At 37.2% G+C, this 26,153-nt stretch overlaps 1 protein-coding gene across 2 annotated transcripts in view; it reads right to left on the bottom strand.

The window, feature by feature from the left end:
* The window catches only part of KCNH8 (potassium voltage-gated channel subfamily H member 8), a 246,037-nt gene that overhangs the window by 72,368 nt on the left and 147,516 nt on the right, over positions 1-26,153 (bottom strand). For both annotated transcript variants that reach the window (XM_037524877.2, XM_054691469.1), the window contains exon 7: positions 24,255-24,462. In XM_037524877.2, coding sequence (XP_037380774.1) covers positions 24,255-24,462 — 208 coding nt within the window. The remainder of the gene's footprint in view (positions 1-24,254; positions 24,463-26,153) is intronic.

The following is a 26,153-nucleotide window of genomic DNA, read 5'->3' as shown; positions in this document are numbered from 1 at the left end:
AAGGTAAGAGCACAAGCAACTATAATGATGGGTCACGGGTGCTATAGTGGTAGGAAGAACTACGGGGATTGCACCTGAAGGGAGAAATCAAATACTGTACAATAATGAACAACAATGTAAGAAAAGAAATGAATTTAAAAGCAAAGCAAAACAAAAAAAATTAATTAGGCCTAGCTAAATCATTTTATTTTATTGGTATACTAAGGTTTATTTTCTTTTTCTGTCCCCTATTTCCTTTTGCCTGTTCTTTTCTACCAAAGCTTAGAGCTGTAAACCCAGGGAAGACAAAGGAAGTGACACCTCCCACTTTTGCAAGCCAAATTCTCAGCAGATTTTCGTAGCTGTTCATCACTTAAGTCAGAAGGATGGGACTTTGGCATCTGTTGGAAAGTTCCTTTGGTTTGCAGAACTACAAATTGAAATTCTAGTTAGATTCCTTGCAAATGCAGTAAAGGAAATAAATTTTCTAATATCTCAATCATAAAATTAACTTTTAAATAAACTAGACCTTATGCTGGAATATTGTATTCACATGCCCTGCTTAAGAACCCTGTGTTTTTGTTTGCCTTCACTTGGTGTGGAAACTCTTGAAGTGCCATGTTCCCTAAGTTTCAGGGAAATGCCCACGTCACAAAATGAAGATCTGAGTCTGAAAGGCCAGCCTTTGTTCTCCTTCAGAAGAGCTAATTCTGACTCATATATCTAGTAATTCATTTAAAAGCAAATAACTAACTTTGCTTGATGACTTGATGGAGTGTGAAATACAATAAGTAGTGGGAGTTTCTGTAAACATTCCAAAATAAGTTTTAGGCCTGCTGGTTGCAGGGTGATTGGAGTTGAAGTCAACACAGGGCAGTGAGGCTGTGTTGGAGAGACCTACTGGAGAGAAATTAGTGGACAGAGTGCAGAGAGCCAATACATAGCAACAAGACACAGAACGGAGAAGAGAAAATCGGCTACAGAGAAATGTGTTAGTCAATCTTGATAACCTAGAAGGTTATCAATGCACTTTTGTGAAGTGCAATAGGAAAACCTGTCTTGGAATTATATGGCCTGACTGTTTCCTATCTTATATTTCCTATTGAATTGCTGTGCAGCATTGGGTAAGATACTTACCCCCTTTTTCTGCCTTAGTTTCTTCCTTTCTAAAACAGAGAACTTGAAGTAATGACAACATAGACTGTTAAGAGATTAAGCGATGCCATTCACATGAAGTTGCCAATATTAGATTAAAATGTTATGATTATTGTTTCTGCTGTTGTGTTATTGGTGAAGGTTTTCTGTTTTACGGCAAATAATGAAGATTTTAAAAATCACTATTGAAAACCTGTATAAAAGATTTGTCCAGCACCCTATTTCTGTAAATATAAGATAATGAACATAATTGTAGAAGTAATATATACAATTTCATCATTCTTGGAAATCAGCGATCTTGCATCATTCATATATACAAATGCCCCTTTCCATTATGAGTTACGGAAGATGTGAAGTGGGTAGGACATAGCCAGATGCAGAATACTTTCTGATACTAGTTTGCTTTGCTGTTGACTCATTAAGGTAAAAATAATAAGTTGTAATATTTTTATTCACGCATTTGTGGTCGGACATCATCATCACGCATTGATCATCCAATGTGCCGACTACCTTTAATTTAATCCTGTATTGTGTAATTCAATTTCTTATAGCTCCTAAAAACTACATTTATAATCTGAAAGGTTGATATTAAAATACTGGTTAAAGGAACACATAACCAGGTGTATACATTTGTTAAGAAGAAGGATCCAAGTGTTGAATCTGGGTTTGTCTGAGTTGAAAGTCATTATAATTTTTTAAAATTTATTTTTATATTTTTTACGTCATTGTTCATTTTTGTACAACATTTGATTTCTCCTCTCATGTGTAATCCCCATAAAATTACCACCACCTAGACAGCTGTGAACCATCACCCTAGGAAGATCTTACACTTTTTAATATGCTGTGCTAGCTCCTGATCTCTCTTGTCTGTCAAGATTTTGGTATTAAAACAATCTCTTTCACAGAAATGACTGCCCCAGTGGACTGGTCTCTGTAATTGCTCTTTCCTTCCACCAGAAAATGGAAATTTCCCCAGTTATCTTTTGCTGCTTATAGTCACCATCAACTGGGACATATGGTCTAGAGACCACATTTATTTCGAGCATGGAAACTTTTGTGATATTCACCACTACCCCAACCCCCCACCGCAAGCACTAGCTAACTTTCCAAAGGTAGTTGGCGGGAATTGATGTGTTAATGGTCTGTGTATGCAAAGTCTTGGGTAATATAAGAGCTTTTTGGAACCACAGACTGAACTCTCAGCAATGTCCCAATGTTTCATTTTCTAGGAATAGAACTTTTTGGTAAACCTCTTGTGACCTCTGCAGAGATATGTAGGTCAGGCCTATGTTGTGGAGAAATTAAGACCTTACAGTTTTTGCTTTTCTTATGACAACCCCCTTTACTTTGTGATTATTAAATATAATTGGATAAACTAAGCACCTTGAGTCACATTTTTAAATGATCCTTTCATTGACATTTGACTTCAAATTTTACCTGTAGATACCAGGTAAAATGTTTACAAAGCCATTATTTCCAACCATAATTTTTTAATAGATTTGAAGCAATGGCAAAGTATGGTTTAGTTTTTAACCCAGCACACCAAAGTTGGTTTAATTCACATTGTAGCCAAAGTACAGTTTATAGTTTATTTACAGTTTCCTTGCTTTAACAATTTGGGAAAAAAATGTGTTTATATTTTCATTGAATGGAAAAACTTTTCCCATTTCTCCCTTCTGCGTTTTCTTGGCTGCTCTAATTAAGTTGACACAGGACAGATAAACAGGAGAAAAAGCTCCTCACATTTAATTTTGTATGTATGGGGTCCAAGAGAAAGGGGACCCAGATAACTAAATAAAGCAAGCAGTATTTATACCCTCTAGGCAAAGAGAAAAAAGTTATGAGCTGAAGTTTAGTAACAAACAAGGTTTGTTTCCCTATCACTGGTGATAAGGAAGCCTTATCCATTTCTCACAGGGAGGCTACTTTGCCACATGTACTTTCAAGCATACAAAGATGGGTCAGAATGTCCTTCTTGTACTGTCTATTTCTTTTTTTTCCCTCAAAGATTTATTTCTTTATGCATACAAGAGCTGGGGTGTAGGCCAGAGGTGCAGGAGGTGAGAGGATTCACCAGACACAGCAGAGAGCAGAATAGGTGGATCTGCTGAAATACACTGCTGAGGGGAGCAGCAGGTGAGACAGGAGAGGTCTGCTGCACCATGTGGGTCACCTCCTTGGCCTGGGATCTAATTCGTACTGCAGTGGCTACGGATAGCTTCATAGTGCTGAGACTTAACCCCTTGCGCCACCAGAGAGGACCTACTGTCTGTTTCTTAAGTAACTTTAATTCTACTTTAACTTTAATTCAAAATAATAAGGTCAAGTGGCATATTTGGAGGTATCTATTTTGCTCCCATATAGCATCCCCTGAAAACCCCTCAGTCCAGTTTCTGGGAAATGAGTTTCAATTTCCATGTTGTATATTTTGTAGGGGATCGGTCAAGCTGTCTAATTTTGGACCTGGGGTGGAAGTGGCAGGAGGCACAGCAGTGGCAGAGAGAAGTCAGGGACAACACATATCAGGGAAAGGTGGCTGGAAGCACAGCAACATAACTGGCAGTGCTGAAGGAGCAGCAGCAGGATCTCTGGGGAAGAAACTAAATACTAGGGCTGGGGTGAGCTCAGGCCCAGGTGGAAGGCAGAATTGGCTCCCTGTCCCAAGAGCTGAGGGTCCAGCCACACAACGTTTACCTGGATGCCGCAGCTGAGTTCTCATCTGGTGTTGAGCCCAACCTGCCTTCTCTGGTTCTCCACCCTGTGGCCTAGTTCTGTTCTTTCCACAATATTACAGCATTTCCAATGTTTACAAATACACTTGTCAATGCCTCTGCTCCAGCCCCACCCTCTCTATGGGGCATACTTTTTATAGGGTCATGTGACAATCTTTGCATCTCGTTTCCCTTTCCTGAATAGCCTGCAGATAGTCAAACTCTATCTTAGATGCTTTGTCTCAGAGTTGAACACAGTTTTTTGGTCAGCAATTGCCCCTTCATGACATTTCATTCCTGAATGTCCTATTCTCACATATAGTTCCCAGACCAGGGGGTGTGCAGATCAACTCCCTCTGCTTTATCTTCCACACTCCTGAAGTGAGGCTTTCTTTGAATCTGGAGACCAAAAATATTACTTTCATTGCTTCCACCTGTCTAATAATCCCTAACTAACTTGTAAGTGGTTAAGCAGCTAATTCACTCACTTAGCAGGTATTTTATAACCACACATAATGTTTTGGATGTGGCATGAGATGCAGAGATGAGGGAGATTGGTCTTCACACAATCTGTTGGGGAAACACAAGTGTCAAGTCAGTGGAACTAAGTGCTGGAACAATCAGAGCATTTATTTACAGGGGAGAGGAATATGCAAATTTTGCCATACATAATAAATAGGATTTCGAATAACAGAGATGAAGGAAAATTGCTTTTGGGGAGTTGAAAGCTCATGAACAAAGGCACTAGACCAGAAACATAAAATGCACATACGAGGAAAAGGAATTAATGCGATTTGGCTGAAATAGAAGGAATGGGATAGAAAGTCATGTAAAGTATGTTTAACCTGCCAGTTTTCAAACTTAGAAATATTTTCTTCTCCTCCAAGGTATCAAAAATCAATAACCACAGAAGAAGTTGGGCTTAAACTGCTATAACATGGACTTATATTTGATAAAATGGCTAACTGCCTGTCAAGAATGTAAACCTTTGAATAAAAATCATTGAATTTATCTGTGTGTTTCTGTGTGTGTGTGTGTGTGTGTGTGTGTGTGTATGTATGTGTGTGTGTGTGTGTGTGTAACAGAGAAATCACAAATAAAATAGCTGTGGATTAGTATAATTTTTGCTCAAGTTGGGGGAGTTTGTTCAATGTTATTATAAGAATTCTCATAAAAAAAAGATAATACACATTTTTAAATTTTAGAAATAATCTGTAAAGAACTAGTAAGGTAAAAGTCCCTGAGAAATTGCTTGAGAAACCTCTTGGGATTCATCTTAGAATCATGTACACTTACTCCAAAGCTAGGTAAATACAAAGCAGGAGAGACACTTTTCAGTATTTAGAGAGGCTCATACTGGCATTCAATTCAATGCCAGAAAACTGGTATCTTAAGCTGGTATCTTTTTTTTTTTAAGCTTTATTTATGCATATAAGAGCTGGGGTATAGGCCAGAAGTGGGGGGGGGGCAGTGAGAGGATTCATCAGAGACAGAGTGGGGAGCAGAACAAGCAGATTCACTGAAATACACTGCTGAGGGGAGCAGCAGGTGAGCCAGGAGATGCCATGAGGGTCACCTCCCTGGCTGGATATAGAACTCGTGCTGCAGTGGCTTCATAGTGCTGACACCAGGGAGGCCCCTTATGCTGGTATCTAGATATATTTTCTGACTATTGTGAATCATCATCACTATGATGAAACACTCATAAAAACTTTTATGAATCTTTCTGGATATTGTAAAATTCTCTCACCTGCAGTGGTTTCATTTAGAGGGTGTTTTTATCCCCTCACTTTTCAGTAATCCATGTAATCATTTTTTTATTCCTTTTGCTTATGATGCTCAATCCCTTCCACTTCTGCCTCTTTATCGTCCCACTGGAGGTATTATTACTGCACTTAATCTCTCTTATTATCTGTTGCAGCTCATGTTAGACTGCAGGCTTCATAAGAGTGGGGTGATGGTCTGTCTTACATACCTTATTTCTAAGCCTAGCTCAGCATGTGGTCCCTAATATGTACTCAATACATATGTGTTAAGTGATAAAGCTTATCTTTCTAAACCGTAAAGACCACAGGATAGGTACACGGCAAGTGTCATGTATAAAAGAATATGCGTTTGCAGAATGGCTTGGCCTGCAGCCCCATCAGCACTTAGCAACTTGACTCCACTCGGTGAGCACTCTCTGTTCCAATTTCTTCCACTAAAAATTGAAAGTTTAAATACCTCCTGGTTTGTTGAGAGGATTGAAGAAGATAGTTTTATATAACATCTGTCATGATGCCTGGGGTATGACTCTTGCTTAAAATGTCAGTTCCTTCCCCTCCCCCACATAGGTTTTTTCCCTTTTTTGCAGTTTTCTATCACTTTCTCACAACTAACGATATTGTTCACAAATAAATTCACTTTGTAAATTAGGTGATGAGTTGATGTTCATTATATATCACGTATACAACCAAAAAAATGGACATGTGGCACTGGGTAATCTGGGGGTTAGAATCAAGTGATTCATAACTATAAACAGAGTATAAAGTACAAAATATCTCCAAGGCATCTCCCTCAGTTAGGAAAACCATTTGTCTCCTGATTGATCTCACGGAGCTATTACTTTTTGAAGGAGGGCATTTACACTCACTGCTAGATGTGATCATTCTATCTCATGCTCTCTACTCCTTTTTTTCAAAGAAATAAACACATTTTGATTATCTAATTATTAAACATGCTTATTGGAAAGAAGACAGATACAGCTAATAATGTTTAAAATGACCAAACAGAAAATAAAAATTTCCTAAAGAAACTGAAGACAGAAAACATCAATTCAGGAAAAATTAGACACAGAAGAAATAACTGGTAAAAGTAAGATCTGCAATAAAGAGCAGGGTAAAAATTGTTACTGATCAAAAATGATGGAATTCTAAAATTTTCTTGATAAAATTAGTTCTTTAAAACTTAAATTGAGAAAACTGCACTTTGGTAGAGATGTCACAGAAGAAAACTTAGTCTATCTGCTCTAAGTTAAAAAAAAAATGATAGATGAATTAACTCCTTGGTGTAAAGTTCATGGAGAAAATAACAAAATAATTTAAATAACATTTCAAAAAAATTAGAAATAATGGCTTAACCCTGCTGTATAGGTACTTGACTCCCAAATTAGTATGATGAATTGTGGGAAGTACAATCTAGGTGATACATCAACTATGTATCTAAGGAACATGTCTGTGTAACTGAACACACATGGAAATGTCTCCAGGGGACGCAGGGAGTGGAAGGTTCAGAATGGCAGGGTCCAAACATCTTGTACTCATCAAGTATTTAGTCAAATAAAGACTTAATTTTCTGATTAATACCTCTGAATGTAATTATTGACTCACAGAGATAATTTACAAAAAGCTTGCTACCAAAAGATGGTCTCTTTCCCCTCTAAAGAAAGAAAAGGATTTGATTTGCCAACTTAAAAGAATGCCAAAATCTATAACTAGGCTGTGAAAGTGAATTGCTGGTCTCTCTCTCTCTCTCTCTCTCTCTCTCTCTCTCACACACACACACACACACACACACACACACACGTGTATGTGTGTGCTCTATGTACTCATGACATTTGTAAAGAATAGCGACCACAGTGTGACTTGCTGACAACATTCACCAAGCAAGTTATTGACAGAAAAATCAGGCAGCCAGAAATCCTCAGTTGTCAACAAAACAAAACTGGGTTATTCATTTAAGAATAACTAATTCTTGAGAATCCTATTATGCCATGACATTCGTTTTGGATTTTTGCAAATGTATTTTCATTGCTGTGAACAAATATCTTTTGTATGAATCATATTAAAAAACCATGTATTGGAGAATCCTGTACACTCACTTACGACTTACTCTTAAGTGCTAATCACCTCTTTAAAATCATTTCATCAATTACTCCCGAATGGGTCAGAAAAAGTCACCACATATTCCAAAACAGACTATTTCAGCCACAGAATAGCTTTGCAACCTGTAAACCTAAACCAGCATATTTAAAAAATTAATGGAATTAGCTAGCACTAAAACATGATTTTATGGGTAGAAGATAAAATTAGCAATACAGCTCTCCTGTGAGTCACATTAAAAAAATGCCAACCTTGACAGAATTCCATTTCAGGCTAGAAACACTGCTAAAAATAAGCCTGTAATCTCTGACCATCAGTGGCAGGTTTTTAGTAAAAACTGTAGGCAGTCTGGATTTTGGATGTTCCAATACTGTAAATAATGTACATAGTGTCTTGGGAACAAAATCAGCTGCTATAGCCATGATTTTAATAAGAAAAAATAGTAATAACAATAATGACAGTAACTGACATGTACTGCGGACTCAGCCATCCCTTTATGTCATTGAATGCACGCTACAATCTGATGTCTATTTTACAAATGAGGTCTGTGTCTTACACAAGGAAATAACACACACATTAACACAGAAAGGAGGGAGAGGTGACAGCCTTCAAAGTTTGAATCTAGAACTCATGTTCTTAACAGGATAATTTTAAATAAGAGAAAATGGATATAGATTTTGAAAAGGGCAAATAATTAGATGTCCATTAGCCTTTACTTCTGCCTTTAATATTTCAATTGAATAAATCTTCCAGTATCCAATTTTTGCCAGTCTACTCATTTTTGTGTAGACAAATACAGTAGGATAAAAATCCACCAGTTTTATGACATTTTCATTCATTTTTAGAAATTTAAATTCTTTTATTTTTAAGGTTTTTTTAGATGAAGTACTTTTTTTCTTACATCTTTAATTTCGACAGTACTTGATTCCACTTTTTAAGATTTTATTTTATTAGTATTTTTAATTGAGGTAACATTGGTTTACAAAATTTTGTATGTGATTTAGAACAGGTTCACATCTCCTCAAATGTATGTTACCACACCACCCTGCCATCAACGCAACCTTAGAGATCTAACCTTAGATCCTCCCCTCTGGCAGCCTCTATAGTCATATTTCTAGGGTTTGTTTTCATTTAGCTTATTAATTCTTTTGTTTCATTTTTCTGTACCCATTGATGAGTGTAACGGTTCGGTATATCTTTCTCCTCTGACTTATTTCACTAATTATAATCACCTCCAGTCCCATCCATGTCATCACAAATGGCAACATCTCATCTTATTTTAGACCTGAGAAAAATCCACTAGTTTCTATTTTATTTCATTATAAAGATTGATTTATTTATGTGTACAAGAGCTGGGGTACAGGCCACAGGTACAGTAGGTGAGAGGATTGATTCACCAGAGACAGAGTGGGGAGCAGATTAGGTGGATTGACTGAAATACAGCAGCTGGCGAGACAGGAGAGGTCTGCTGTGCCATGTGGGTCAGTTCCCTGGCCAGCCTGGGATCAAACTTGTGCCGTGCTGCAGTGGCTGCAGATAGCTGTGACTTACTCCCTTGCACCATCAGAGAGGCCCCCTCCATTAGTTTTTAAAAAGGGAACCTATACCAATAATTTCTATCACAAATGGAGTTCTGGGCTCTTAGTTACTGAGGAATTAAAATTTGGCTTTATCACTGCCTTGCCTGACTAATCTCAATGGAAAACAAAAGATTCATGTCACAGTAAAAGGACAGGTCAGCAAGGAGATGTTGCAGTAGCCTCTGTAGGATCGTAAACAATGAAACTCATTTTAAGTATTTCTTCTCTTTGTGGCTAATTGGAGAAATCCTAGACACTAGGCAAACACCCACACATATATGCGACAAGAAAGGAGAGAAGAGGAATTGGAGTTTTTATGCCAGATGTTTAATTAGTTTAGATAAAAATTTTAATGAGCTTTTGTTTCCTATCATATATCTATGAGTTATGTTCATGTTTGTTAAAATCTCAACTGGTGAAAGTGTTATTATGGGAATTCTTTACAAATTCAATACCATTTTATAAAAATATTCACATAATTAGTATAATAAACAGAGGGAAACTTTTCATTAGTGGAAAGTATATAGAGTGTGACACCACTTCCTAAAAATAGTATGCATATGTCTTTTCGTGGGAATGTCTACAGCTAGACTAAACAGTTTGGTAAATATCATGAAGAGAAGTGTTTTCTGATTCTCCTTTTCGAGCTTGGAATAAAATTCTTAAAATTCTATATTAATCATAGTGCACTTTCTCTGGTCTCTGTTGATTTAGGGATTATAGCTGCATATTTCAGCCAGTACTAACCCATTAGCTCTGGTGCTAACCCATTATTTTGATTTTATTCCTCTCTCTAACCACCCTCTATTTGGGATGGCATATTGTAGACCTATGACCAAGCCCAAAATACTTTGTTTGGCTCTTACACTATGCTTCGCAAGTTCTGAATTGCTTACCAATGTTTAGATACTAGACACTTACCCAAAAAAATCCCACTTCTCAGATTCTCTGGAAAAAACTGAGATTTTCATCAATATTGGTGCTGGAATTAGCTCATGGGTGGTTTGCTCAGAAAGGAGTTTCATTCGCTACTTCTTTCAGAACTTAATTTCATTAACTTGTACTTTAGTGCCTGGCCTGCTGCATCCACGCATGCTAAGCTACTTTCTCCTCTAGGCTTTTATTTCACAGCCCCAGCTGTTCAAGGATTTTCTACTCTAAGCAAGCTCATCCATTCACTGCTCCTCAAATACACTGTGAGGCCTTCCACTTGCATGCATTTATTCATGCTGTGCCCGCCACCTCAATAATCTTTGTTGAATCCTCCTCCAATATAGTACTCACCGTTAGAAGCCGAACTGAAATGCCCTCTTCACAGAGATTCAGTTATAATTACTTCTACTTCTTTCTAAATAGAAGGAACTTTCTGCCTGTACAAACTTGCAGCAAAATAACATTAAAAAAAGAAATTTTGCATATTTTTGCATCTACTTCTTGACTTTCTAGCAAGAATGCTCTTCTAGAAGGCAGATTCCATTTTATAATTCCTTTTATCACTCACAGTTCATAACACTGTCCTTCGTAGGGCCTCAACAAATAGTTGTTTTATAGTTAAGTACTAAAAATGTTGTACAGTTTAAATGCAACAGTCTTAGAGAATCAGTTCTTCTTCTGTTCTATTTTTCTCTATAGTCTCTGGGGAAAAAATATACAAAGAATTCCTGATTAATATAGGGGCTACGAAGAAATACTTATATATTGAGTGATTTAATGGCATCTTCATAAGACAGCAGTTATTTTCCTGATAACCAAACAGTTTCATTTGAAGGACTGGTGACTTTATGTCTTACATGTAAATGATTTCCCCCCATAAAGCATTCCAAGTGGGAATGAGGTTTTGACAAATTAGTCCTTATTCACTTGAACTTTTAAGGGTTAGATCAACATCATGTTTATATTTCAAACAAAACATATAACAAACTCACAATGGAAAGTAGCACTATTGAAGAAGAATTCACAGCAAAATGAAAAAAAAATTATAAAATACTTGAGGAAATAGCTTAACATTTTGCAAGAGTTAGAAAAACAGAAAATTAGTACATGATTAATATGAATCAAAAAAATAAGAGTAGGGAAATTCAATCAGAGAGAATATATAAAATATTTAGATTCAACTCAGAAGCTTGATCCAATGAACATAAAATAAGCAATAAAAAGGAAAAGAAGAAAAATACTGACACCTGATTCCTTTTTCCATTGAAATCATACTTTCTATTACTTTAAAAAATATTACCTTTATTCTCCACTGAAAATTAAAAGTTATCATGTTCAGACTTGAAGAAAGGAATAGACTAAAAATTTTAAAAAATCATACATCAAGATGTTGGAACTTGGACCAGTCCCCCTTTGGACCAAGGACCAGAAGTCACAAAAACCTACTTCAAATATTTTTGGAAATAGAAATATGTATTTCTATTTTCAGGAATAGCAATGTAGAATAACTTTATTAAAAATTCTTTTTCCTCTTCTTGATATAGAAATGAGAAAAGCTGCTCTGAACAGACATGATTTGTTCTGATCATCTCATTTTAGATAGAAGAAATATAACACCTAGAGCCAGGATGAGACTTTTAATTTCACAGTTTCCTGTCCACTGTTCTACCTAGAACCTCATGGGGCCTTATGAAAGAGAAGCAATTAAGTAAAATTAGAGGTTTCACACATATACTCTCTAGGGTTACTCTTTACATTTTATCAATCTATGAAACAAGGTTGTCGTCAATTAAAGAATAACTCAGCTGAAACCAACTCAACTGCATAAGGTCATTGAGTACAATGACTGAAAAGAAAATACTGGAGTTAAAGGCTATATTATGAAGAGACTCACCAGCTGAGCTAATGAGAACATTCACCAAGTGGCAGAAGTCTTAAGAAGTCAGCTTTGCTTCTGACTATCCTTAAAAAAAAATAAATCAGACATGATATTTTGAGCATTTTAATCATAAGGTATTTCTATAGTCAATTGAGAGGGTGGCTTTGCTTTCTCTCAATTTAAGAAATCATTGTATTCTTGAAAGTTGGCCCTGTACAGAGAAATCATTTTTGGCGCTTGTTTACATCACAAAATTGGAAGTGTGTGGCTATAACTAAAGTCTCTTAATGATAAGAATTATAGAAAGAAATGAATTTAATGAGAAGGATATTACAGCATATATTGGACAGAATATAATTATATTCCAATGGCAAAAACCTGGGAAGAACATGAAGGTTAAAAAATTTTCACTGATGAAGTAGGATAGCTTTAACCCAGTTTTTACTTATGACAAAAGATATGTCAGCAGAGTAATAAGGTATAACTCCTTCACCACACCTAAGCCTCAGGTGTACTGCAGTTTTTTTTGTTTTGTTTTGTTTTGTTTTTTAAGAATTGTTACTAAATCTTCTCTAAGTTAAAAACTACCTTAGAAATCACCTAGCTCTGGGATCTTTTTGTGCATTTTATTTACTAGGAATCCATGAAAGAACGCCGTGGAACCTACAAACTGCCTATAATTTTTTGTAATATATTTGCATGTGAATATATGAATTTATCATCAGAGATTTACAGCTTCCATTTTTATATTCCAGAAGGGCTTTATGAGTAAGGATTGAGTCTCAGAATTAGCCAAGCATCTCATTTTAAAAGGGATAATTGGGACAGCTTGGTAAAATTTCCTACTTCACGCAGGGCTAGTAACAGGGCTATGTTTAGAAGAAAGGATCTAATTCTAAACTAAGAATTGTTCTTATATGAAATCGATTTCTGAGGGCCATAATTTAGAATGTGGTATAATTCTGTGGAGTACCAAGCATCACTTACACCGTTAGTGAGTTATAAAGCACCTTTTAAGTAAAACCTCTTGTGAGCTTAAACATTTAATACAATAAATAATTTTGTTGTTTTAATTTTAGAAAATAGCAGCTAATAAGGGCATAATCATTGGATAAGTAAGGGAGACATTCACTAGTCCCTGAGGACTGTATGACTATCTTCATAAAAAATTCCAAAGAATTAATTAAAACTGACTGGATACATATTATTTGAGATAACTATAAAATATCATTTTGAAGTCACCAGATTGTTGACAATTTATTAGTTTCAATATCTGAAACAAAATTAATGGAAAACAGGTCCCACTCTCATGTGTACAAATATGTATAAGTAAACTTAGTAAGAAATAAGAAATATGTGCAACCCATGTGAAGGAAACTAAACAATTTTGCTTAATAATATAAAAACACTTCAAATAAATGGAGGGTAAATACCATAACCTTGGATGCCAAAAATATCTCAGCGTTACAAAAGCATTAATTTCCCCAAATCAGTTTCTAAAATTAACTCCAATTGAAGTGCCAGTTAAATTTTTTAGGGGGGGGAGACTTTTTTCTAATATTGATGTAAATGACTAAGTGAGCTAGAATGGCTCCATTCTACTTACTGCACCAAAATTTAAACAGTAGAATAATTAAAATTATGTTATATTGGGATAAAATTAGATTGTCAATGGAAGAAAAATGAAATCTAGCAGCAGTCGTATGTATGCATAATAAATATGATTAAAATGCTCTATTAGTGGAAATAAACGGATTATTCAATAAATGTTACTGGGGAACTAGTTAGGCATTAGAATATATAGAAGGAAAGAAGGTTGGAGGGAGGGATGAAGAAACGAAAATCCAACCCTCAGTCAGTTATAGCAAAATCTCCCTGATCTCCAAAAGTAACATTCATTTCTTTGGACATTAACGTTACCTTTTGAACCACCTTAAAATTAGTCTGTGAAACATGGATGGCGCTGGAAGGGATCATGCTCAGCGAAATAAGCCAGAAAGAAAAAGAAAAATACCGGATGGTCTCACTCATAGCAGGAATCTAGAAAACTTAAATAAGGGACCAGGAAAATGAATATAAGAAAGTGAAAATCAAAATCAACAAAAAACTATGAACCAGAGACACTTTTTGGGGGTGGGGGGCGGGAGGGGAGGGATTGGGGTCAGAATGGGGGGGTTGCAATTGTATGCGGAATATAAAAATAAAATTTATTATTTAAAAAAAAAGAAGCAAACACACACACACACACACAAATAAAATAAAATTAGTCTGTGAGATTTTAAGCTTGTCTTTAACCCTTGATTGCTGACTACAGAACTGAAGCACCAAGAGGGGAAGGGGGTAGGGCAGGGAGTGGGGAAGGGTAAGAACTAGGAGGGCAGGAAGCACAATGGTCTATGGTGGTAGACCATGGGCAAGTGCACTATGGTGGTAAAACCTGATGTGGGTATCCCAATATTACCACAATTAAAAAAATACATTAAAAAAATTAAACTGTGAGAGATGCATCTTCAATTTTTAATTCCTTTAAGAGCTGAAACATTTTGCACCCCCTGATCTAGAAACAGATAACTGTTCCCAATCCTAAAACTCTACAATCCCTGCTGGAAAAACCAATAGGGTAGAAAGGAAGAGGTCAGAGATAGGCAAAATTTACAGAGGATCTTTTGGGAGGAGCAGAAGAAGTCAGTGACTGGCTCCATGGGGAAAATACTCAGAGGGGACTCTCTTCCAAAACCTAGGTCTAAGGGGCCTCCCTGGTGACGCAAGAGGTTAAGCGCAGCACTATGAAGCTATCCACAGCTTCTGCAGCACAAGTTTGATCCCCAGCCAGCCAGGGAGCAACCCACATGGCGCAGCAGACCTTTCCTGTCTCACCCGCTGCTCCCCTCAGCAGTGTATTTCAGTCAGTCTGCCTGTTCTGCTCCCCTCTGTCTCTGTTGAATCCTCTCACCCCCCACACCTCTGGCTTGTACCCCAGATCTTGTATGCATAAATAAATAAATCTTAAAAAAAAATCTAGGGCTAGGGTAGGACACAGGATGTTTAAGACCCAAGAGTATTTTTCCAGGTTGAAATGCCCTGGAAGAATTTTTCATTTAGTGAGAGATGAAAACAATACAAACCCAAATTTCTTTCCAGAGAAGAGGGACACATATTTGGGCTTATACTGAGACAGGAAATACAGAAAAAAGAACAAGATAGAGAGCGAGAAGGAGTTGAAATGTTAGCCCTCTCTTGTATCCCCGAAAGACCAACACCATTGCTTAGAATTCTCTTTCATGTTGCTACCACTTAGTAAAAACTGAAATTGTGTTAACAATGGATTGATTCACTGCAACATCACACAAGTCATCAGGCACTAAGTGAGGAATATGGCCTCTAAAATCTACAATTTATTTAAAATCTACATTTTAAAATAATATAGAATACTTTATATAAAAGATAGTATAGGGATCTATAAATTTACCACCTATTTAAATGAACAAGTGAAATACAAGTAATAATTTATTCTTAGCAAGAGAGGTGGCAGCAGAGAATAAGCCATTGTTTTCATAGTACCATTAAAACTCCTGAGGTGTAAATCGACCTCGGATTGATTGCAAGATGATTATTGGATACAAGGTGAGAGGCAGATTTTAAAAAGGGTAGGAGTGGTGTAGACAATCTTATACTTAGTGTTTTAGAAATCAGAAAGCCAAGCCAGTCCAATATGTGATATTTACCGACGGTAATTGCAATTACATTAATGACTGTCAGGTAGTGGAAGGCCTTTTGAGGGAGCAACAAACAGTTCAAGTGTTACCTGAATACTGAGGAAGTCAAGTATTTGCATAGCTAAAATATATAAAAAATAAAACTATTGAACAGGAACAAAATCCTAACTCTGGCTTCCTGTAACATTACTGCCTGTACTTCCAGGCACCTCCAGTTTTAATCAAATGAGCAATGAGAATTTTGTTCTACAACAAATGAATGATGAGGAACTATAAGGAAGTTCAAGCCTAGTGGGACTTACTTCCACACACAGAAAGAAAGTCTGAAGTCGGTCTTCAGTCGACTTCAGACCTTCTTTCTCTTTTAACCTGAATGGGCTGATAGGATACAGAAATCTTTGTTTGTGGTCAGCTCATTCATTGCCGTATTCACCCCAGTACAGGTGTTCTCTGTGGACATCAAAGTCAATATGTTGTGGAGAACACAAAGACAAAAATTTGTGGTATGGCATGTATACATACATGTCTCTCTGTCTGACACACACATATAACTGCAGTGTTTGTATGTTATTAACTATAATACAATAATAGCATCATAATTCTACACTCCTTTTAAATTGGCACACTGCTTTCATGTATGTTACCTTATTTAAGCTTTCCAACTACTCTCCAAAAACTACTCTACTTTATAGATGAGGACAATCTCCCCATTCTTCTAGATTTACTAAGTGAGATGACATATATGGCAGCTTATATTTTTAAAAAGATGAAAATCATTATTATTCTTCTTGCAATGATAGTGAGTTTAATAATTTTTCCTGAGGTGGTTCTTGTTAACACTCCAGAGTCATAAGATTTTTTAACAGAATATTAATAATGCATATTATAAAAAGGGTTAGGAGGTAAAATAAATTTATTTGACATTTGGGTTAAATAAAGTTTAATCAATTTCTTTGGGATTTCTCTGAGCTCATACTATGATAATCTGTCTTGTCAATCCTTCAGAATGGCGATGGCCTGGCTGCCTTTCTCTCCAATTTACATAACAGCAGAAATGTTTGCTGCTTGGAATGTTTGGTCTGAAGTGTAAACACATTTGGAAACTCTGATACAAAGATATTCTAAATATATTTCAGCCTCAGTGCTTTCTAGATTCAAGGGTGTCCTGTTAGGGAACAGCCCTAGCAGCTAGAAATCCTTTTAACTCCAAATCTGCCACCTGATACCCAGGATGTCCCTTTCAAATAATTGAGAACATCATGTAATTCAAAGTTAATTTTGTGCCGCTTTCTCACCAAATGCCTAATTTTTTTTTTTAAATTTTATTTATATAAGAACCAGGGTACAGGCCAGATGCACGGGAGGGTGAGAGGATTCACCAGAGACAGAGTGGGGAACAGAACAGGCAGACGACAGAAATACACTGCTGAGGGGAGCAGCGGGCGAGACAGGAGAGGTCTGCTGTGCCATGTGGGATCCTCCCCGGCCAGCCAGGATCGAACCAGCACTGCAGAGGCTGTGGACAGCTTCACAGCGCTGCGCTCAACTGCCTGTGCCACCAGGGAGGCCCTGCCCTAATAATTGATGGTATGTAATTTTAGTTTTCAGAACCAAGTGTTATAAATTGTTTCTGATGATATTTAAAGTACTGTGTTGTATTGTTTCAGCATTGAGGTTAATTCTTTCTCAATGGACCTCCTTGGTCCATTAGGAATGAATTATGTCTAAATAAATATGCAGATGTGATGGAAATTGAAAAAGGATTGTAAGGTGAAAAAGAACAGGAAGGACTGAACTTTCACTGGTTTGCAAATGTTTATAACCAGCAGCATTAAATTCACAAAAAATTCGAAAACTGTTCAAAGCTGCGCAACTGAAGTGTGCTGTGGGGACCAACAGATCTGACTCCACCTAGAAGCTTGTTAAAAATGTGGACTCTCTGGCTCCCACTCAGACTTACTGAATTAGAATTTTAATGCAATCATCAGGTGATTTCAGTATCCATAAAGTTCAGGACCTGTTTACAACAATTTAAGTCCAGTAGCCCTTTACTAGTGTCCATTTTAATGGTTGGAAACCTTAATTTTAGGCTTTTTTGTCCCCTTTGTTTATTTCACGTATATTCCCAAGAATGTGGATTTCCAGATAAGGGTTATCTGATATTTTATCATCCTTCACACAGAACCAGAAAAGTCGAGTGCTAGTATGTTCTACTTTCTTGAGGAAGATTTGATACAGTTATTGAAATAATCAGCTCATGATCTCATAAGCCTGATCATTTTTTTCATTACATGAGGCTTGTAAATGCCAAGCAGTTAATAACTAAAGACACCTTCAGATCAATCAGCTTTTTATGATGTTTTATCCGACGAGGATCAGAAGATTTAGGATTAAAACTGTCAATGATAATTTGAAAATGCTATCTGATTTAATCCCTTTTTCCCCCTTTCTAGATTCCTGGGTTTCTTTGGTCAGTGATACAGATGTACTTTCAGGTATCCGCAATGGATAAGCATACTCCAGTCAAAGGATTAAGAGATAAAAGAGCTTCTTTTCATTACAAAATACTCTCATCTCTAACCTTTAAAGTAGACCCTTTATTTTGAAGTTCAGTATGTCACAGCCTTAGAAATACAGGTTTTTTTAAAAGTTCTAAGCCCATCTTATTCAGCCTGTATATGATTTTTCAAATTATTTTTTAATTTTATTTTATATATTTTTGAGAAAAAATTTAAGGCAGTAGCACTTTTGCCATGAGAGATGCAATCTCACTGAGGAAAGTTTGGTAAGTAGAACTCCACTGTGATGTTTACACTAGAAGCACAGGCATGTTTGGATAAGCAAGCGGCACTGAGAACAGCCACATCCCCAACTTCCATCTCTTGCCATTTGATATGATGATGTCTGAGAGGCATATGATGATTCATGGCAGCATTTTTGTAAATGTTTTTTATAAATTTTACTTCTTGCTTTTAAATGTAAGGGCAAAACTGTTATTGAAGTCATTTTGTCTTTTTCTTTTTTTTGGCCGTCTCAAATCCCATGCGAATAGGGGGATCTGCCATTGTATGTAGTCAGGGAGAGATGGAGAGCCGCACCAGAAGGGTAAGTTGTGGGCAGTCTCTCCATGCCCCAGCAGTCAGTGCCTTGCATGAGACTTAAGCTTGCCCAACTGCAGTCTCTCTTCAGGGGCTGTGAATCAAAGATGAACAGAAGGTCAGGACTCTCTCTGTGCCTGCAGAGACAGACATGTGTTCCGGCCAAATGGCAGCAACTGTGCTGCTTGCGCTAGGGCTGCTTGGCTCATGTTCTTTTCCAAAGTCTTGTTCTCCATCTTTCTAACCTGAGTCTGCATGTCCTGCTAATGGAATTCCTTTTCTGTTTTTTTTTTTTTTTTTAAGATTTATTTATTTATTTATACAAACACTGGGTACAGTCAGAAGCTGGGAGGGTGAGAGAATTCACCAAAGCCAGAGCGGGGAACAGAACAAGCGGACTGATGATACACTGCTGAGGGGAGCAGCGGGCGTGGCAGGAGAGGTCTGTCGTGCCATGTAGGACCCTCACTGGTGGCTGGGGATCGAGCTGGCGCTGCAGAGGCTGTGGGCAGCTTCGCAACCCAGTGCTCAACCGCTGCGCCACTGGGGAGGCTCTCCTTTTTTTTTTTTTTTTTTTTCTGCAATCAAGAATCTTGGCTGTTATAGAAATATCACTTCTCCACTAGACTTGGAGGAGGCATGTGGTTAGAGACCTGTGGGGAGGCTGACAATGACAGGCATTACCCTGATTGTATTTTGATTTTGCTCCTTTCATCCAGACTTGCCAGACCCCTCCTGCCCCTTTCCTATGATTCCCCACCAGAAGGTGCTTAGACTTGTGGCGAGCTTTTGGCATCAGTGGTTCCACTTTGAGGCAACCCTTTTTGGCTGGATACTTACCCACAAGGGGATGGGTAACTTTGGGTGTTTTGCTGGAATCCTACCCTTTTCATCTTCTTCCTCTATGCACACTAATCCTATTAAAGTTCTTTCACACTAAGAGAATGCTTTGTCTTTATATGGCAGATGGCAGAACCCATTTAGATTGTGCAAGTTTGGGGGTCCTAGGGTACCCCTCATTCTGCACTCTAACAGAATATAGGAGATAGCCCTAAGGATATCTCCTATATGTGTGCAATTATGAGGCTATGTGAAAATTACTAATTTTTCAGACTATTGCAAATAGAAAGTGTGGGCAGATGTATTATTTTGAAGATATGCAAAAGCATTTAAATTGTCATCCAACACAACAACTAAACCTTAAAGGCAACACCTTTTAAGTCATCTCTTAATAACCGTCCTCAATTAAATGCTTAGTATTATTAGTCACAGCTCATCATACTATCTTTATTCAAAGTAATTGTCACAATAAAATGGTAATTATAGTTATAATAGCTAATATTTTTTGAGCGGTTACTGGGTGCCAAGTACAGTGCTCAATGCTTCATGTGGATTGCCAACTTAGTACTGACAACCCCAGTGACGGACGTGCCATTATTATTGGCATTTCACAGATGTTGACGATGAAGCACAGTGAAACATCTGCCTCTGTTTTCTGGTGCTCTATCCAAAGGATCACAGCTTAGCAGAGAACTTGATGTATTTCTATAGTCTCTGCTAAACCCTAAAGCTTAGCAGAAATGGGTTTTAAAGATCTGTTTCCTGACTACTGAATCTTTTTAGCCTCTTCATCTACCAGCTTCCCTTCCCCCTCATTCACACTCTATATTGGTTTTAGTAAAATGTTTCATATATCCCGACAGTCACACATGCCATTTTTCTCAGCATCAGTATAGACAAGACATATTCATCCTTTAAAATTTAGGTTGTCTTGGAGAAGCTTTTCCTGACATTCTAGTTAGATTTAGTTGTCACTTCTCTATGCACGTTTTTGCTATAGAATGTATCATACTGTGATTTATCCAACAAGTTGTCAATTTTTTTCCTATTAGACTTGAAGATTCATAACATTAAGCAAATTGTTTTGGTATCTTTCGTGCTTAACACAGGACCAAGTGTGCAGTGGTCACCACTGTATTTGTTCTTTTCCCCATCTTCCTGACAGAGTGAGTGTGCTAGATAACTACTATATATAATTTCATAATATTCAGTTATTAGAAGGAGTTTTATACAAGGAGTTAGAGAATCTAGATTCTTATGCCATGATTGCATTTAGTAATTACATGACCTTGAAGGCTGATAAAACACTTCAGTCCATTTTCCATGTGCCAGGAGTTTCTACCACAGTGGGGATGCAGCTGTGCCCACAATGGACATGACCCCTTCCACCATAGAGCTTGTCATATTTAGCGCTGGATTCTCTCCATTGGACTAATGAGTTAGACAAAGGTCCTCCCAGAACTCAAGATCCATGAACCAGTAAGCCAAACCTCTAAGTTCCTTAAAATGTGGTATAAAAATACAAAACTACAAAGCAAAATATATTACCAGGCACATCATACCCTAACCAGCCACTGGTATAGTTAGGCCACATGTACTAGTTCCTCTTTCCATAAATAGATAACATACAGGAGTAACACCATAACATTTTTAAAGAAGATCAACTTTGATTTGATCTAATACAAAATGCTGGAATTCTCTCTAGTGGTAAGTAGTGGGCCTGCTAAAGATAAAAAGAAGAAAATTTCAAGACAATTAGCAAGGATTAGAAAGGAAGTTCCATACTATCCCTTGGGAAGATGAAGGTATTCTATACATGTGATGTTAGTCACTACATAAAAAACAACATGTTCTCTAAACAAATTTTATTTGTGTGATGAATTTTCTGATTCATGGTAATTATTGGACTGAAAAAGGTAAAACATATTATTAGTGGACAAATTACATAGTGAAAACTAAATTAGCCTAGACTCTCAGCTGCTTCATTATAAAATTAGGTAGAGAAGGTCATAATTATTTAATTTGTGTCCAAATTTCAGCTGGAGAAAATTTTAAATGAACAAATGATGCAAGTAATTTTAGAAGAAGGGTAAGTTCTTGTAGCCAAGCCTATAAACCCAATATTGACAGACATAATTGGTAGGCTACCTTCCTAATCATATCCCAAGAGGTGTTTGGACAGGAAATCTAATTCCCTAGAGATAAATGTTTAGTTAGTTTTCATCATAACTGGGTAAAATATATCAATTCTTTGACATGTCATAATCAAAAGCTGAACTCATTCCTTTTCCTCAGTCTTGTTGACATTGAATGGATGCTATTGATTTATGTGGGCATTAAGCTATGATATGTGTGTGTGTGTGTGTGTGTTAAGTACATAATACTGGGTTTATTGCTCCATTAAAGTAATAAATCATGGAACTTGAAACAGACGTCTAAGTTATATAGTGAGTTTTCTCATGTTGTACACGAGGAAACTGAGGCCCAGACAGCCGAGTAAAATTCCTGCAGATCTCACAGTTGGCTAGTGGTGGAGCTGTTGATGGTGGGACAGATCCATTGCCCCCAGTGCCATGCTCTTTCCACCATCACATTATGCCAGTGTTCTTTCTGTGGGTTGACTTCAAGCTCAAAAATTCCCTTTCACTGAAATAAAACCCTGGGACCAAGAGTAGGAGTAGAAGGAGGCAATCAGAAGCAATCAGATGACTGAATTTTTTTTCCTGGAGAAATAAAACACTGTATGTTTGTGGGAAGAAAAACAACTAGTTTATATGTCTGCAGCAGGACTGGCATGTTGGAAATGAACAAAAAGCTTTCCTCAATATAACTAAATTTCAGAGCGTGAATAAGCTGAATTTCCCCATCTGGAGACTCTCAGACTAGACAAGCCTTACAAATTAATATAAGTGCATAGGTCTGGGGCCCAAAGGAAATTAGGTCAGGCCCGAAAAGGAATCAGGTGGCTGACCACAAGTTACAATTCTAATACGAATTCAAAACAAGAAACAAAGATCTCAGGACTGTAATTCACTGAACCCCATTAGTACAGCACTGGAGAAGATGATGAGAGACCTTCAGGACAAAGTCATAGAAAATGGAAACAATATTGATGCATGACACATGTTTTCATCCAAGCACAGGCTCCTCCCCACCCCCAGCTCTCCTCATAGTGTTTTTACATAGGATATTTTTGCTTTCACTATACAGTTTTATTTCTCCCTTTACTTCACTTCAGAGAATTGAGGTAGGTCCTCAACAAGGCATAGAGAAAGTGTTTTGATAAAAAAAAAAATAAGAAAGCCATTCTTCGATGAAAATTATCAGAACACATCAGTTGTGTTGCATAGCCCAGGGACAACACTGAGATCTGTGGGAGCAGTTTTAAGAGCCTGGGGAGAAGATTCACTCCCCTGAACCTGCTTTCTTAAGGCTTCCAGCTCATTCTTCAAAGGTGCCTTTGACAGCTTTGTATCTGCCCTGTGGTGAGAGTGGTATTTATGAGCATCAACCCAGGGATGTTCCAAGTGCATGCTGTCACTAAGTGCTGGTATGAAAAATGAGAGGATTTTTTTTCTTCTTGGGAATCTCTTATGGCTTTATCCATGCAGGTAGGTCTGAGCTTCTTTCAAAAGTTCAGGATTGATTTTTGGAGGAACACATAAATGAGGGATTTTCTGGACAACCACAAAACACACACACAGAGTGAATTTAAGGGAAAAGAAATTTTACATAGCATCCTATGACAATTCTGAAATGGGAATGACTGTGGGAAGAAGACAGATACTTTAGGATAGAGGATTGCAGAGTCCAGACATTTTATTTTCTGTAAAGTTCTGGTGATTGATATAAGTTAAAAAATGTGTTCATGGGCAGAAATTTTTAGATTCTTTTATGTAGAATTATGTAACTCTTGTAAATCTCAATTAAACTCCCATGTAGGATGGAGGCATAAAGCTGTACAACATATTTGTAAATTTGTGTTTTTATTTGTCATTCTCTCTCCCATCACAAATGATCAAAGTCTACTTAGTGGGGAAATTATCTGATTATGGTAACACATGCTCTCTACAAAGAAAGAATGTTTGGGATATGTTTTCTATCAACTCGTCACCTCAAATACAAGTGATAGATTTCTTATGATTTAAAATAACACTGGCCAGAGTCCAGGTGTTCAGTGATATACTGTAACTAACCCTGAATCAAATAAGTCACGGTCAAACCACACATTACTTATATAAGCACTTTTACAGCCTTACTGACCATTTGGATCCCCTAACCCATAGGGTGTCAATCCATTACTCATTGGGGAAAATATAAGGTTTTTCCTGAAAGCATTCTCCAAAAATATCACAGTATCATGGGTACCCAGCCCTCCAAAAAAAATGATGAGACAAATCAACACAGGACATGTATTTTAGGCTCATCTTTCACCTGTCCAGATTCTAGAAAATTCTTCCTTTTCACTTAAAAATGGAAAATGTGACAAATGTAAGCCCTTACCAACTTCCCACTTCAGAAGGCTGTTGTCTTCCCTCTCCATTTTTCCAATGACATACCAGATACACGCCATCCAGTGTGCGAGGAGCGCAAACATGGACATGAGCAGAGTCAGGACGATTGTGCTGTGTTGGGAATAACGGTCCAACTTCTGCAGGAGACGCAAGAGACGCAGCAGCCGGACAGTTTTCAGGAGATGCACAAGAGACACCTGTGGTGGAGAGAGGCAGCACAACTTGGCTCCTGGGTTGATTTCACGCCGTGACAGGTACTTTGACTTATTGCCATTCTGCAAAGTTCTTGGAATAGGTATAATCATGATTGCAAAACTATGGTCACCTTTATGACTATTTCTTGGGTTTTGACATGCTATCGTAGGAGGTGACAGGATAGAAAGGGTTAAGACAACTTAATCACTTTGAGTAAATACTTACCTTAATTGATATTTGTCATTTTTTTTCTCTACCTGCCTGCTTTAATATAATTTTATATATTCAGATACGCAATGGAAATATATTATGGCATCAGGAATGAACATAAGATCTCTCTATCCCTTATATACACAGTCCTCCAACCCCTTACCCTCTCTTCCATGCAATGGATCAGTTTTATAAAAATAATTCATATGGACTGGAGTAAAAGCCTGTAAAATGATAATAAAAGTAGCATGGTTCTTAGGTCTAAAAGGTGAGGAAGGTCTTCTCTCCAGTATCAGTAGCACCTCTGCCTCCTCTGCTATACGATCTTCCTTCTAACATTATTAATAGGCAGAGAAAACATAGGCCCAAAGCACCTACATTCTAAGTTCTTTCTCAGACAAACATGCTTAGCAAACCAAATCAAATGGAATGAAAATTTTTAAAAATCTAGGTTCTGCCTTAGCATGAGTTAGAAATAACTAAGGAGTCCAAGTGGAAAAAAAAATACACTGTTAGTGTCCAACAAAATGGACAATGTCACTATCAAGAACATAAGTGATGCATGTGGGCCTCCCTGGTGGCCTAGTGGTTAAGTCTCAGCGCTATCACAACTACGTCCTGAGTGGGATCCCCTGCCAGGGAGCTAACCCACATATGACACGGCAGACCTCTCCTGTCTTGCTTGTTGCTCCCCTTAGCTGTGTATTTCAGTAAATCTGCCTGTTCTGCTCCCCGATCTGTCTCTAATGAATCCTCTCACCCAGCCTTCCCCCCATACCTCTGGCCTATACCCCAGTTCTTGTATGCATAAATAAACAAATAAATAAATAAATCTTTAAAAAAATAAGTGGTGCATGTAATTTACACTCTTTTTACACCCTCAAAGAGCCACAATGAATGCTCTAAAGTGGAAAATACAAAGTGTTAACTCATTACAGAGTTTGACAAGGTCTTTGGCTTTGATTTTTCTAGGGGATATCATAAATAGAAGAAAGGAAAGTGGCATATGCCTAACAATAATTTTCCATTTAGAATGTTATCTAACAGAATCATAAACAAGGTCAGTATCTTTTAGAAGTTTTGGGAAAAACAGTCACATGAAAACAATGAAAATGGACTACCATCTTATATCATACACAAAATTAACTCAAAATGAATTAAAAACTTGAATGCAAGACCTGAAACCATAAAATACAGAGAGGAAATTATAGGTGATAAGCAACTTGACATTGGCCTTGGTCAAGGGAAAGAAAAGCAAAAAGAAACATCTATTTAAAAAGCTTCTGCACAACAAAAGAACTCATCACTACGATGAAAATGCAACCTACTAAATGGGAAAAACTTCTTCAAAAATACATCCAAAAAAGGGACTGATGGATGAAACTGATGAACAGTTTATCCAAATTAACAATAGAAATAAACTATCTGATTAAACAATGGACAGAAGATCTAAGCAGACATTTCAACAAAGAAGACAGATGAG

The sequence above is a fragment of the Talpa occidentalis genome, unplaced genomic scaffold, assembly GCF_014898055.3.
Source record: "Talpa occidentalis isolate TD23 unplaced genomic scaffold, MPIMG_talOcc4v2.1 talOcc4.10, whole genome shotgun sequence".
NCBI classification, from domain to species: domain Eukaryota; kingdom Metazoa; phylum Chordata; class Mammalia; order Eulipotyphla; family Talpidae; genus Talpa; species Talpa occidentalis.
The sequence above is the reverse complement of the archived record's forward strand: the minus strand, read 5'-3'. Positions and strand labels throughout refer to the sequence as shown.